Consider the following 15000-nt stretch of genomic DNA (forward strand, 5'->3'; position numbering starts at 1 on the left):
GCGCAAGTGAGGGAGGAACCACAGGCCGTCAAGCGGAGAAGGCTGCGGGCATCCGAGCGCTAAAATTTACGTCATCCTGATTTCATAAAAGGCTTCTCTTCTTGCATCGGTACGCACGGGTTGTACATTGGAGGAGGAGGAGGAGGAGGAGGAAGATTACAAGTCGTAACGTAAGGAAATGGTTTAAAAAGTGCTGACAAAGAAGACAAAATGGAAAGCTATGAGTGTGATAAATAATACGACAGGAAGGAGTGAGGGAGAAAATGTGAGACGCGATGCTGATGTGTAGCAAGAATAAATGTGAAAATTGGAGAGAGAGAGAGAGAGAGAGAGAGAGAGAGAGAGAGAGAGAGAGAGAGAGAGAGAGAGAGAGAGAGAGAGAGAGAGAGAGAGGGGCAGACAAAAATGTGTAGAAAAGAATTTTAAAAAGGGAGAGAGGGAAAAAGATACAAGAAAGAATCGATCCATACGTTTGTTGTCGTGAGCAAAAAAAAAAAAAGAATAATGAAGAAAGAAAAGAAAGAGAAAAATTTACCAAATGAGAACCAGACTGAAGTAAAAAAAATAAATAAATAAATTTAAAAAATCGATCCATTAGTTTGTTGTCAAGGACTAAAATAAGAAAAGAAGAAAACAAAAACTTACGACGTGAGAATCAAAACAATAAAAAAAAAAAAATCAACAACGGAGAACAAGAAAAAAAAAAAAAGGTACAGGAAAAGCAGAACCATAAAGTTGTCAAGGGAGAAAAAAAAAACGAAAAAAAGTGAGGCGATAGAGAACCACAGTCACCAGATTACGTAAAGTCCTGTACAAGTGGAACATCAACCACGAAAACCTGTGTCAGACGGCCTTGAAAAGCTGACCATTGAAAAAAAAAAGGAAAAATAAAAGAAGAAAGAATGAGAACAATAGACCAAGACAGCGAAAGAATAACTAGATAAAGAAACACAAGAATAAAGAAGAGGAAGGCAAAATGAAGGAAGTGGATGAAGGTGATAGAGAGGAGAAGAGGTGGAAGAAAAGACAAAGGAAGGAGGCAATGGGAGGGACGGTCGTAGAGGGAAGGGAGGAAAATAATGGGCAGGAGAGACAGGGAATGGACGCGACTGATAAAGAGGAGAGAGGGAGGAAAGGGGACTTATAGAAGGGACGAGTAATGTTGAAGGAAGGAAATAAAGGAAAAGAGGAGAAAGAGAAGCGAAGGAAAGGAAGAGGCGAGGAGGGTTCTAGAGAGGACGAGTAATGGTGAAGGAAGAAAGAAAGGAAGAGGAGGAGGAAGAGGAGGAGAAAGAGGAGAAAGAGAACGTTGGTGAATAGGAAGGATATGAAGGAAGACGTGCAAGGGTAAGGTAGGGATAGTAAGAGGAAGGATTTGATTCCACCTCCAGCAAAAATCCATAAAAAAAAAGAATAAAATAAAATAAAATAAAACAATAAAAAAAAAGTGGAGGAGGAAGATGGGATAAGATGAGGAGGATCTGGTTTCACTAGTAGCAAAAATCCACCCCCAAAAAATTTTTAAAAAAATCGAGAAAGTGGAGAAGGAAGATAGGGTTAAGATGATATGATTCCATTTGTAGCAAAAACCCCAAAAAAAGAAAAAAAAAAAATGGAGCAGCCAAAAAGTAGATGCGATCCATCGTCACGCACACCTGCAGGGTCGGGTCCCCACACCTCAGCGCCTCCCGCCGTAGGTGTAGCACGAAGGTCACCAGGAAGGAAGTGTTGGTGTTGCCTGCGCGGCGTTGCATTCGCTTTGATCCAAACTTTCATCGAATTCTGCTGAGTTACTGCAAAACTTTTACATGCTCATTAGTATATACCGTGTAAGCTGCGAGTTCTAAGAAATTCCTCGACAGTCACCGCCTTTGTCATTACACGAGGTCTTTCAGTAAAGTTTGTGCCGCACCTGTCGCCGCCAGCAAACGAGGGAGGGTGATGGTGGTAGCAGAAAACTGTATTCACTGATATTCTAACGTAAGATTGTAATAAAATAAACACATGACATAACTAAAGATATTATCACTTGCCTTCCTTTATTCCCTGAGTCACAGCCTTGCATCCCAGCAGGCCAAAGGGTTGAGGCTGCACCTCCCCTACCCCCATCACACTTGTCACGCCACGATGCTCATTCCAACACCAAGAACCAAATGATACTGCTGAGGATTTTCAACCTACTTTCAGTGGGAAATATAATATAAAAAAGAAATCATATTCTTACATGCCCACTTTGTTTCAAATGTGAGATTAATGCAACGACGAAAACAACGCTATGTCCTAAAATTTAAGCAGAAATTTAAACATTATTCAGTACAACACACTGCTTGTGCTACGAGTGATTAAAAACTCATTTGATTAACATATTGCACCGTAGAAGTGACATGACAGTATTTATCGTTCATTTGTCCCTATAACTGTAAAACACACGTTTCTCGTTTTGTCAACAATTATGATTATTGCTCCTCTCCTCAAGGTACATTCCCTACAGGCACTTCAATTCCCGCATGAGGCGTTCCGCTCCCGTTGCTGAGTGTTCTGTTCATCGCCCCATCCATTATTGCCTAGTCTCTCCTCAGGGCTGACATTTCCGCTTCTCGCTCACCACACAATTCCCTCCTCCCTCGCAGCAGCGTGATTATCATCCTCCTTGTCATGTCCGCGGCCAGTTTGCCACTCCATACAAGCACAATGGCCAATCACGCCTCATCTTTAATACATACATACATGCACATATACATACATTTGCATACATACATAAGTCCCGCTCCATGTGTATCCTTTCATATTTACTAATTCATATATCTATTCACTCGTTTATCTACGTTTTACCTTTATCTATTTATCACTTAATACGCTACACAGGTGGGTTTCACAGAAATTTTCATTTTCACTGTCCTGTGATATTACCAGACTTGCATCACATGTTCCCACTTTATGTTGGCAGTGCGCTGGAGGAAGTGGAAGCGAATGATGCTTCAGATTTCCCCGTCACATTCCTACATTACAGAAGATTTGAATGAGAGAGTTGTGCAGTTCAGCAGCTGACATCATAATGTTATACGTGTGTGTTAACTGCTTGTCCTTGATTCTTATTATGTTCCCTCGCCTCGTCGCTTTCCCCGCCTCAATACCTCCTTTTCCGTCCTCAGCCTCCTCCTTATCTCAGCCTTCCAGTCTACTCAGCCAACTCGTCTCCTTGTCGAACCCTTTCCGACGCTCACGGTCTCACCTTAATGCCTTTCCAATTTCTCCCACACTTCCTGCTCTTTTGGTTCCTTAATTTCCTGGCTTCCTACTTCCATCCTTATCCCCATTCATCTTTTGGCTCCTTTACTGCTGCTGGCTTCTCCCTCACCACTATGCTGCCCCGCCCTCTCCTACACCTCGATCACATACGTTTCTTTTCCTTACTCTTTCTAACTAAATTATTCTTAAAGCTACTTTCTAGTCCAATACGAATACTGACGAGACTTAATTCACACGGTATTTTTTCATTTGCCTTTGGTTGACTTCACGAGGTAAACAAAAGCAGGAAAACAAGTGGAAAGTTTAGGCCCCACAAGGACTACAAGCGGATATTGAGAAATGGTTAAAAGTTAGAGAAGCGATCCTCCTACAGATACGTTCAAGAGTGGATTATTTACTATCCTCCTGCAGGCGACGAGTCTTTATAAAGGTCAAGTGTAAAAGAGTAAGTATCCTCGCTCCACTTTCACGCCTTGGTGTCGCCTGATCACCACCACCACCAGAACCACCACCACTTTTGCATCACCAGGGCGCCTCTCTCATCACTTAGACTTTTACACTATCACTCATTCAACTTCGTTCTGACCCCTCGCTACCTACACACACACACACACACACACACAACGGAATCAGAAAAAAAATATATATGCTACATCTAGAAAGCTCAGAGGTCATGAATCATCAAATTATTAACGAATTACAGTAATAATAACAACAGCAGCAGCAACAACAACAACAATTACTACAACTTTTCCTCTTCTCACTCCTCCTCCTACTACTACTACTACTATTACTTCATTAGATATCCACAAGGCCAACCGTAAAACATGAGTAAGTTAGAACCTGTACATTTACAAGTCATCGAACAAGTCATTCAAGTCATGCATGTACACACCCAAGGAACTCTGGCAACTGTCTATTACATTCCTGCCTGTCTGCCTGCCTGCCTGTCTGCCCAGCTTGGTCTATGTAACACTATCCTACAGGTAAGTTTTTTTATTTATTTATTTATTTATTTTTTACAGGGATTGCCACTTATGGACCTGATGACTCCTTGTGGTTTCCTTTATTTTTTATGCTCTTGTGTTGTTGTTAACCTACTTCTACTTGTCTCTTACATCGAATCTGCACTTAACACACTGCTGCGACTTTCTTTCCTTTTTTTTTTTTTACATTACTCTTGTGCATCTTTACAATGTTACATAATTCTCAGACACTTATTTTGCAATACAGCTTATTAGGTGATTCTGTAGTTTAGAATATGAAAAAAGACCTTATTTGTTTGTCCATGCAAGTTATTTTTTTTCTTTTTTTTTGGGTGAGTGTTAATATAAAGGATGCCCGCAGCAGCAGCAATAGGATTAAACTTTCTTGCCTATTGCAATATATCAATTTAGTCGCATCGGAATCAACCCTCATATGTTGAAAATAAAAATCTCCTCAGATGTTCCTCTGCTCAGCTCTTAATTCACTGTAATCCCTTCCTGTAATCTCTCAACGAATCTACAACATGCTTATAATGGTCCTAAAATTTCTCTGAATTATAATATATTCTATCGATTTTGTCAGGTAACACTTCAGCATCATTATTCAACTTAATCAACACATCCTAACTAGTATAATAATATTATACTAGTTAGGATATGAGCATATATTATATGCTCATAAGTTTGTCTGTGTCGCTTTTCATCCTTAAATCAGAATAATTATCTCAGGACGAATAGCAATGGACGTATTACGAAACCACGTGGAACTCAGGCAGTAAGGTACCCCTCACCCTCACCTTGAGAAAGGTTGTTCAGGTTTTTCCTCACACACAAAGTTGCAACAGAGTCTACAATACAAGAAAAGAAACAATAATAGGAACTTGCAAAATAGGAAACAAAAATCAGGCAAAAAAAGGGTGTCCGGGGAGGAGAGTCACATATTCTCAGATCAGAAAATAAAATACTAAGTCATTCTAAATCTAGAATATTCTATGGTCAAATGGAATGAAATTGGAATATCATGTAACTTCTAAACCATGGCGTTAAAACTATTTGACCATAGAATATTTCCCATTTCTGAGAATGTGACTTTCCTTACGGGACACCTTGTACTGTATCCTCTTGGACGTAATACTGAAGGCGTGAGTGCAGTGCAGGGCTGCAGCACGTGACGAGGCCCGATCTGTTCCAGGGATTACAAGCATGAACTGGAGGTGCACTGCAGTTTCTCGAAAGAAAAATTAGTACACAATTCTATATGATTTGATAACGGGCAATATTTCTGTAACCGTTTTATTACATTCAGTAAGTATCTGTACGAAAACCTATAATGACCGATTCATAAAATCTGTAGCAGTGGTCTGACCTCGCCGCCACCCTCCTGGAGTGTGCGAGGACTCCACGCATAGAGTGGTAGAGGTACGTGGGTAGTTTTATATATAAAATATTGAGTGCGTTTGTAATGGTACTGAAGTGCACCCGTTTTTACAGTTTACAGTTTTTGCAATTCTTCAATCAAGATTATAAATAATGTTTTTTACATCTTTAACATAACAGCAGAATATCAAGTGGTCTGGTGCATATTGTCACTCTCCGAAGGCCAGGGGCAAGGTTGGTGACGTTCCCTCGCCGCGCATCCCACCTCGCCAGACCAGTGCCACCACCAAGGCCACCAGTGACAGGTCAGTCGGTGAAAGTGAGTGGTGAAAACAGCACCAAGGCCGCCATTGACTCACAGGAAACACCGCAGTGCACGGCTTCCAAGAAGTCTGAGTCCGGCAGCGGCTAGATATGCGCGGCGGTTCGCACAGTATGTGGCGTGCGAATACTAACTCTTCCTCTTTCGTCAACGTTGTCCCGGGAATCCCCAGAGAGTTGGATTCCCGCTCTGCCGCACTCACAACACCTGTGCTTTTAGGTATTGCAGGTTGCTTCCTCCGCGTTCCGCCATTGCCATTACGAGAAGCCTCGCTAATAATTTGTCCAATACTGTAAGCATAATGTATATCACAATAATTGCGTGCATACAAACGACAAGCATTGAGTAATCACTATTACAGCATTAGTATTCGTGTTGTAAATTTCAAATGTCATTTAAAGGAATACATTTCATGATGACTCCACGTTAATCCTAATTTCTTAGTGGTAGTTTGTGCTGTTATATTAAGCAAGTAATCCACGCTGGTGTGATGCTTACTTCGTTAACAGTCCAAGTCAGGCGGTGACACGGGGAGGACATGAACTGAGAGGGTCACAACACATGAAAGCTTGAGAACTGTGTATTATCGTGTGCACGAAATGGGGAAGGTGTGTGTGTGTGTGTGTGTGTGTGTGTAGGTAGGTAGGTAAGGAGGGAAGGAGAGCAGTACAAACACTAGATTACTAGACCCCCAAACAGTCTGACGTGCGTGTTGTGTTGTCAGCGCCTCCAATCATCTTCAGCAGTCAGTGAACTAAGAGAAGAGCTGAGGCGCTATCTGTAAACACATCTGGTGCTTCATGACGCTCGCTGATTCACAATTTGCTCGTCTCCTGTTCACTCCTGTCCATGCAGAGGTGCGCGTGCTTTTGGTGGGAGGGGACAGTTGTCTGAATGCACACCGGGGCACACTTGCTCGTTAGATTTACTGAGGTATTTTGGAGGTATTTTGCTTTTTACACTACGAACCATATACAACTTCCCTTATCTTTATGTTCTAATGAATTAATTAATTGTTATATATCGGAAGGGAGTTCATCAGAAATATTTATTTCTATGTATTTTATTTATTTTTTTTTTACTCTTGGAATCATATGCTATCATGTACAAATCAAATACTTTTTATTTCATCATATGCGAAAAAAATGTCATCTTGTTTTTCACGCTGCGAATCACATACCTCTCCACGAGTTAAGATCTTAATGGTAGTCGTACTGATGGGCATGCCTGCCCTATCTGGTTCTCGTTTGTCGATGCAAGGCTTTCCCTTTCTTGTGTCTCCCATTCGTCTGTAATTTCATGCACGACACTTCACACAGAGGCAAATATGAACACATAACCACAACCACCATCACCGCTCAGTCTCATCATCAGCAAAATACCTACAATAAGACCACCACCATCACCATTCCGTAACCACTGCATCACAGCGAAATAACTTAGCATAAGATTCACTACCGAAAGAACCACTCTTCGTTTCCACAATCATCACCACCAAAGTAACTGCAATAAGGATCATATAAATTCCTCTGAACTCGTGGTTATCGAACTCACAAGGTGCAGCTATATGAGGATGATAGGTGGAAATAGGATACAGGGACTGCCACGTGTAGACCAGATGGCTTCTTAAAGCTTCCCTTATTTATTTAATTAATTAATTTATTTATTTTTTGTCGTCTCGCAGCATCCTAACCCAAGACACCCCTGACACCCCTACAGTCCCCATCATCTCCCGAACAAGTCTCCCAGTGCTACCCCTGCTCGTGCCCCAATCCTTGCCCGGCGTGGTTCAGTCCTACACACCGCTGTCATCATTCCAGATGGTCTCTTCCATATGGTCAGTCAGTCTGAATAACGAAATGTTTTTGCCTTATCGTCTTAATGAATCTCAGTAAAATGATTCTCAAATAGGAACGATTCTTGATAAAAATAATACGATTTGCCGCGTGTTTTATAGTATGGACAATATAGGCATTTTATATTTGGGAATAGATTTCTTAATTCCTTTATTATAGTCGCCAGTTTCAATAAATTTCATTAACCTCACTTCCTCTTTAATTTTAATTTCATGTGAATTCCAGACAAAGCCAACACTTGTTCGAAGCACCGAAAAGTACAGGAGTGTTTACGTAACCTTCATCAGAAAGTGTTTTGTTTGTCAATTTCATCAGCGGTCAACACCATTAGGTCAAAACAAATGTAGATAACCATTTCATTTAATGTAAAGAATAATGCCTGTAATAATTTGAACATCATTCTTTTGATGTTATTATCAAAGTAATTTTATGCTTTAGTGTTGCTCATGTATGGTTGTGGCGAGTTGCGGGATGTTTATTTATTATGCAAAATAAATAAATAAACATATGCTATCAACAATTAGTCATCCACGAAAAAAAATAATAATAATCAACTTACGAAACCTGCCACTGGTAAAACCACATCATTGTATCGTTTTAATATGAGCAGATCCTTCCAACCTCAACCACACCTGCCCAGAACATCCCTCGGCCACAGAGCTGCTAGAGACAAGACGAGGAGAATGATCTTAATTATGCTACGAGCGTGCGGTACCTTGACTTACATAAGAGATATACAGAGGGCGCAAGAGGATGCAAGACGGGCCGGGGAGCACAGACAAAGCCTCTACCAGGGCGGGTTGAGCAGGACTGAAACTTGTTAGGAGGACGGAGGTCAGGTGAAACGACAGTTGTAGGTATGTCCTGGGTGGTTCACAAACTTAACGTTGTGTACTCCGAAGCCCCAGCATTCTATGACATTGTTACATCACACTGTTTACTTCGGCACCTTATAATAGGCGTGTTATCAGAGTTATGCAATGCCTCACCCGGCGACATCCCATGGCCCTCATGAAAACAACTCCTTCCTGTCCCCGTCTCTATCTCTGCCTCTACTTATCTCTCTCCCTTTCTCTCTCTGTCTATCTCCGTCTCTCTGTTTCTGTCTCTATCTCTGTCTCTCCCTCTTTGTTTCTGTCAGTCAGTTTTTTTTTTTTTTTGTTTCTCTCTCTCTCTCTATATATATATATATAGAATGAAAACTGAATGCCCAAGAATTTTGTATTAATTAAAATGAATGGAGAAAATGGAAATATACATAAAATTAAGTATCTTGGTTCAATCCCGCGCAAAGGTGGCAGAAAAGAAGTTGAGATGAGAGAAGGAACACTACACGGAAGCTTGATTGTTAGATTTCTAGCACGTACGATAAAGATAAGAACATAACACAAGGGAAAAAAATGAGTTACTTGATGGAATAATTATGTCAGCAGTCACATAAAAGCGAGACTTGGGAGTGAAATGAGAGACGAGAGACAGGTCAAGGGTGCAAGCAGTAGAAACGAGTTAATCTGAGAAGTCGCCTGTACCTACGCAGCGTGTGAAGAATGAACAGTGAAAGTATTGAAAGTGGAGTACACACGTAACAGACATAGTGACTGGTCAAGTAAAGGTGAAGAAATACAAAGTGAAGTGTTTGCGAGTGGAGAATTAAATGCAGAATGTTTAAGTCAGAGGCTGAAGTGGAAACAATGACAGAAAAGAGTGTATATGAGTATGATAGGGAGAATATGAGGAAAGAATAGAGGAGTAGAAATAGAGAAAAAACGGAGAGAGGACAGAGTACGTAAGCAGAGAATGTAAGGATTCAATATAGATGTCATTGCCAACGGGGAGTCTGTATAGGAAAAATCGTCATACACACAAGATGCAGATGGATATGGAGAGATTGAGTGGGTTCATGTCTACAGTTCTTTACTACGACAGCATCTTCACTGCATCCCTTGGCGGCTTGTTTCACCGAGGTTACGGGCACTCCTTTCCCGTGTGTGATGCTGGAGCACTCCTAACATCCTAAAACACACACACACACACACACACACACACACACACACACACACACACACTCACTAACTAACTAACAAACAAAAACAGACAAACAGAAACAACGAAAAACAAACATACAGACGAACAAACATAGAAGCACACACATTCACACACACACACACACACACACACACACACACACACACACACACACAAAACCAACTGACAAACAAATAAACACAAGCAGTCAAACAAACAAAAACTGACAAACAAACAAATAAACAAAAACTATCAAACATACAGAGGAACAAACACACACACACACACACACACACACACACACACACACACAACCGACAAACAAATAAACAAAAGCAGTCAAACAAACAAAAACTGACAAAAAACAAATAAACAAAAACAAACACACACACACACACACACACACACACACAGCTCCTAAGTTTCACGAGTTCCACACTTCTACCCTGCGGCACGTCTTTATCAGGGCCCCAATCACTGTACAAGTCCTCCGCAAGGTGGGAGAAAGGATACAGCCCGGGTGGTCCCGTGGCCTGAGCTTCAGACCCGCACGTCAAGCTGGGAGAAATTTCGAAATTATCAGCAATACTTCATATCCAGCTGCGTCTGCAAATCCACTTTTCTTCAGGTTTTCTTCGATCACTCCATTGTCTAAAGTGTGAGCACCGCGCACTGTAATTGCCAGGTGCTTCGAAGGGCGTGTCGCGAGGTGCCCAGGTGAGTGGCGTCGGCCCGCGGTACCTCTGTGATGGCCGGCCAGGAGGGGCAGGGCAGGGTGCGCGTAGATAAACATTTTCGACATGAACCTTTATTTTGCTAATGAACGCTGTCTCACGAACCTTGGCGAGCGGCAAAGTATAAAACATTTTCATATCCAATGTACTGTACGTAGCTTCTAACAACTTTCATTCTTCAGTAACCTTAATTTCAGTTTGCCTGTCACACTTCTCACTCACACTGTTGCTCCGTGCATATAACCACTGATGAACAGACACAGAATACGTAGAAATAACATACATTGCAATGCGACCTGTTAAAGCAGAACATCTTTTCAGTATCACGGAAGTCCTCGCCCTTGTGGCACCGCAGTGGTGCTAACAGTGAAGCAACATACCTCTAGTCGTCGTGCAGATCAGGCAACAAACACGTGTATCTGGGGCCACTCACTCCTATTCTATCAGTGGTCGACCCTCTCCTAGCAGTGAGAGGTTGAGGCGACTTCCAGGACGTCTTGGTAACTCTCCCTTATATTCCAGACGCCGCTATTTCCACTGTTTTCTGCCGAATACAACTGTCATAGTTTTCGACACAGTTTCTCGTTATGTCTCGAGGCTTCAGATCATCTTTTGGTACTTCCAGTGATATATCTTACTCTGGTTCTTGTTTCTTGCCACGCTAAATTCCCAGTTCGTGCGGGTGGTGCAGTATCGAGATATCGAGGCAGTTGGCAACCGCACCACGTCCGGCGAAGGATGCACCTGTGGATTTTCAGAGATTATCTACAGAATTCCCAGGTGTCCTCTCCCGGTCAAGGCAGTGAGATTGTATGTAACTTAGCATACTCTCTCTCTCTCTCTCTCTCTCTCTCTCTCTCTCTCTCTCTCTCTCTCTCTCTCTCAACGACATCAGGTAGACAAAACAAAGATGAAAGTTTTTTTTTTATATTATGATCATTATTTTTGTTATTAATCGCTCTGTCTTACTTGTATCACAATGATCACCATGACGACGGTGAACACAAAACAAACCCCGAACAAAACAGCTTAATTCAAGGCCACTGGTCCACGCCGCGGCAAAACCATTCACCGCTGATGTCGACCTTAACCCACCAAGCAAGTTCTCTCAGAAAGGCGATACTCGGGTCCACACAACTCTCTCTCTCTCTCTCTCTCTCTCTCTCTCTCTGTGTGTGTGTGTGTGTGTGTTATTCACCACGGTCGTCTGCTGGTCTCGAGACAGCTGTTTCCCTACGGAAAGAGCTCAGACTGATAACACTCACGCAGCACACAACGGGACAGTGAGGTCACATCCCCTCGGCTTACTTGGTGCTAAGTGAACAGCGGACACATACTAAGAGGCTTGCCCATCCCTCTCGAGGCCTGAACCCAGAACTTCGTTGCTGCAAGCCGAGCGCGCTAACCACTGCATTGCACGTGTGTGTGTGTGTGTGTGTGTGTGTGTGTGTGTATGTGGAGTAGTAGTAACATATATTGAAAATAAACAGTAAGGTGTTATGAAAAAAAGAAAAATCTCAGACTGACCTTATCACAGTACAGCGAACCCACGGGCTTTTATGCAGTGGGCCGAGTGAACACCAGGCGACGCAGCAGCCAAGGAGGAGGATTATACTTTCTAACGATTGCCCGACGGGCGTATACGTGCTGTTCATTATAACAGTACCTCTAAAAGAACCGGTGCTTCCCTCCAGCTATCGGGGAAATTTGGTCGGTCTGGCTTCACCTAAATACCTTGAGATGGTGCCGCCAGGAAGGTGTGGTGGATCTCTGCACAGTATAAAGCACCTATTCATTATTTCATTGAAGGATTGCGTGAGATTCCACACAGCAATAGATCCTACGGTGTTTACTAGACTGCTTGATGTCACTACATTAGGTGCAACATTAGGGAAAAGTTAAATGCAGTATAAAGGGAGGGAGAAAAGCTGTTATCTTCTGCTATTAATGTTCACTGGTGTGTGATAATGAATGTTAATGCAGTAATGTGTTTTATGTTTCGTGAAAGAGATGACGCAGTATGGAAGTGCACTGTGGCAGGCTTCTGTGGGACTCTCCCGTATGATTCTTTGTAATAAACTCACTCTTCATTTATGTTGTCAAAAAAAAAAAAAAAATGCCCATAAATATTACAATCTTAGCGCTGAGTTCAGAGATTTCATTACGGTTGCGAACGAAGATTTACAGTGACAAGCGGACATGGCGCGACGGAGTGTTAGGAAGTCAGCGCTAATGATGAGGTAGTCGGTGGGTTTTCCAGTCGTAAATAACGTCACTGGTATGCAGTCTGTGACGCATCGCCAGGCTGGTACGCCCTTGGTTCCACCCGCCATGCAAACCAGTGGAACCCGAGTGATTGGTTTGTAAACGAGTTGTGTTCACATGGCAGACTTGTAATCGTGACAGAAAAAAGTGGTGCTCAGTGATTGCTGTACTGAGTCGGAAAGGCGTGGATTTTTATTTATTCATATATATATATATATATATATATATATATATATATATATATATATATATATATATATATATATATATATATATATATATATATATATATATATATATATATATATATATAATATTTTTTTTTTTCAGTGAACTGCGTTGTGTTATCTCCGCTATCACTTAGTACATATCATCTGGGTGTCTTCCAGGTGAGAGCGAGGATCATGATGTGTCACGCCTCGCATCTTATGACTTCCTCTAAAGCTCGCACCTTATGATACACTGTTAGAACTTGGTTTGGTGCAGGCTTAGTACTGGCGGGATTGTGGTACTTAAACTCTACTCAGACGTAATACAATTGTCTGGTGTGAATTCACCGTATTGTTCTGAAGGATCTTTGAAAGCAAATAAGAAGAAAAAGAAGAAAAAAAAGTTTGGTGCCCGTGGCTTTATTCTCTCTCAATAAAAAGTTATTATATAAATAAATAAATAAATAAGTATATATATATATATATATATATATATATATATATATATATATATATATATATATATATATATATATATATATATATATATATATATATATATATATATATATATATATATATTGGGTGTCTTTGCATATGTAATTAATGGAGATCCATTAGTAGTCAGAGTTAATGCAGACCGGTTTGTGAAGAAAACATACGGAATTCCACCACGAACTTTCCGTCTTAGGTAACTTTCTACTTCCTTGTCTTCCCTCATCAACAGATAAACTCCTGAGGAATGTATCCATCACCACTGACAAACACGGGAAAATTTACCAGTAGCAGTGTTTCCTCTTAAAGCAATGCGTCATCCAGGACGTTGATGCTAAGAGACGTGACTTGAATCCTTAGAGGACCTGACGAGTCCTCTAAGGAGCTCCGATAAAGTTACAAAACGTTACAAGAAATACAAAAAATAAAATTCAGTGGAGAGAAACTGTATAGTAAAATGACCGGGAATAAAGTTGGAAGGAACGACTTGGAAAAAGAATAGGTTTGGAGTACCCATTCCTTCAGTATTATTACCTCACAGCATGCATCATAAGAAGACTGTACTGCATGCGCGTGGCCACATGAGGGTCACATTTGAATATATCAACGAAGATATTAGGAAAATACTCACATTATTTACAAGGTCATCAGTGAGTTACGCTGCTGCTTTTTATGAATGCATATACAAAATAAAAGTGAAATATAATGCAGAGTCAGACAGAAACATTTAAATGTGTGTTAAGTCTGAGAGTAAATCACTTTACGAAGGACGTCTGAATATGTTAAATCCTTTCAAACGAGGAAAAAGTAGGAAAAGAGAAGCGACGGGATATTACTGCATGATCTGATAAATAACAAGAATGGACGAGACTGGCACACCTGACCAGGTAACGCCTCAAGCAACGGATCAAGAGAACCGAGTCGAAAAAATGCTAAAGATAATAGAAATAACACGGTAACAAGATCACACAACGGTTCATGGAATCAACAACAAAAAAAGACTGTTAGCTACAAATATCCACAATATATGATGGACTTACGATGAAATAGGATTAACACACACACACACACACACACACACACACTAGGTAAGATAATGTCTGTTTAATAGCTGTCGAAGTTGTTTGCTGTAGTTTGCAAGTTGTGCGGTGCTGTAGTCTGGTATTTCATTAACTACTGCATATGACTTAGTGTTTAATCGTTAACATACATACATACATACATACATACATACATACATACATACATACATACATACATAAGCTAGTGGAAGTTTATCGAGAGAGGAGGAAGCAAACTGTATGAAACCCTGGACCTAACAAGTCGAGGAAGGGAGGCAAGGAGGGAGGGAGAGAGGGAGGGAAGGCTCTCTTGCAGTCTCACTCCTCGCCGGGCCTGATAAGTAGCGAGGTGTGAGGGTGGAAAGAGTCCTTGCCGTCTCTGCTGCCCCTGACTTGCTGTGTCCCGCATGGTTCACTGCTT

The 15000-nt window shown here is 41.3% G+C and overlaps 1 protein-coding gene across 14 annotated transcripts in view; it reads right to left on the minus strand.

Moving 5' to 3' along the window:
* Positions 1-11090, minus strand: part of LOC135091014 (proclotting enzyme-like) — a 25354-nt gene extending 14264 nt beyond the window's left edge. For 6 of the 14 annotated variants that reach the window (XM_063988419.1, XM_063988391.1, XM_063988383.1 and 3 more), the window contains exon 1: positions 10930-11090. Coding sequence is in view for 7 of the 14 variants with exons in the window: in XM_063988316.1 (XP_063844386.1) it covers positions 10833-10834 (2 nt within the window). In the remaining 7 variants the exon portion in view is untranslated. Of the gene's footprint in view, positions 1-10832 lie in introns of all 14 variants that reach the window. The other 8 variants (XM_063988349.1, XM_063988306.1, XM_063988374.1 and 5 more) reach the window with 5 other exon arrangements.
* Between the last annotated feature and the right edge of the window lie 3910 nt (positions 11091-15000).

The sequence above is a fragment of the Scylla paramamosain genome, chromosome 3, assembly GCF_035594125.1.
Source record: "Scylla paramamosain isolate STU-SP2022 chromosome 3, ASM3559412v1, whole genome shotgun sequence".
Classification (NCBI taxonomy): domain Eukaryota; kingdom Metazoa; phylum Arthropoda; class Malacostraca; order Decapoda; family Portunidae; genus Scylla; species Scylla paramamosain.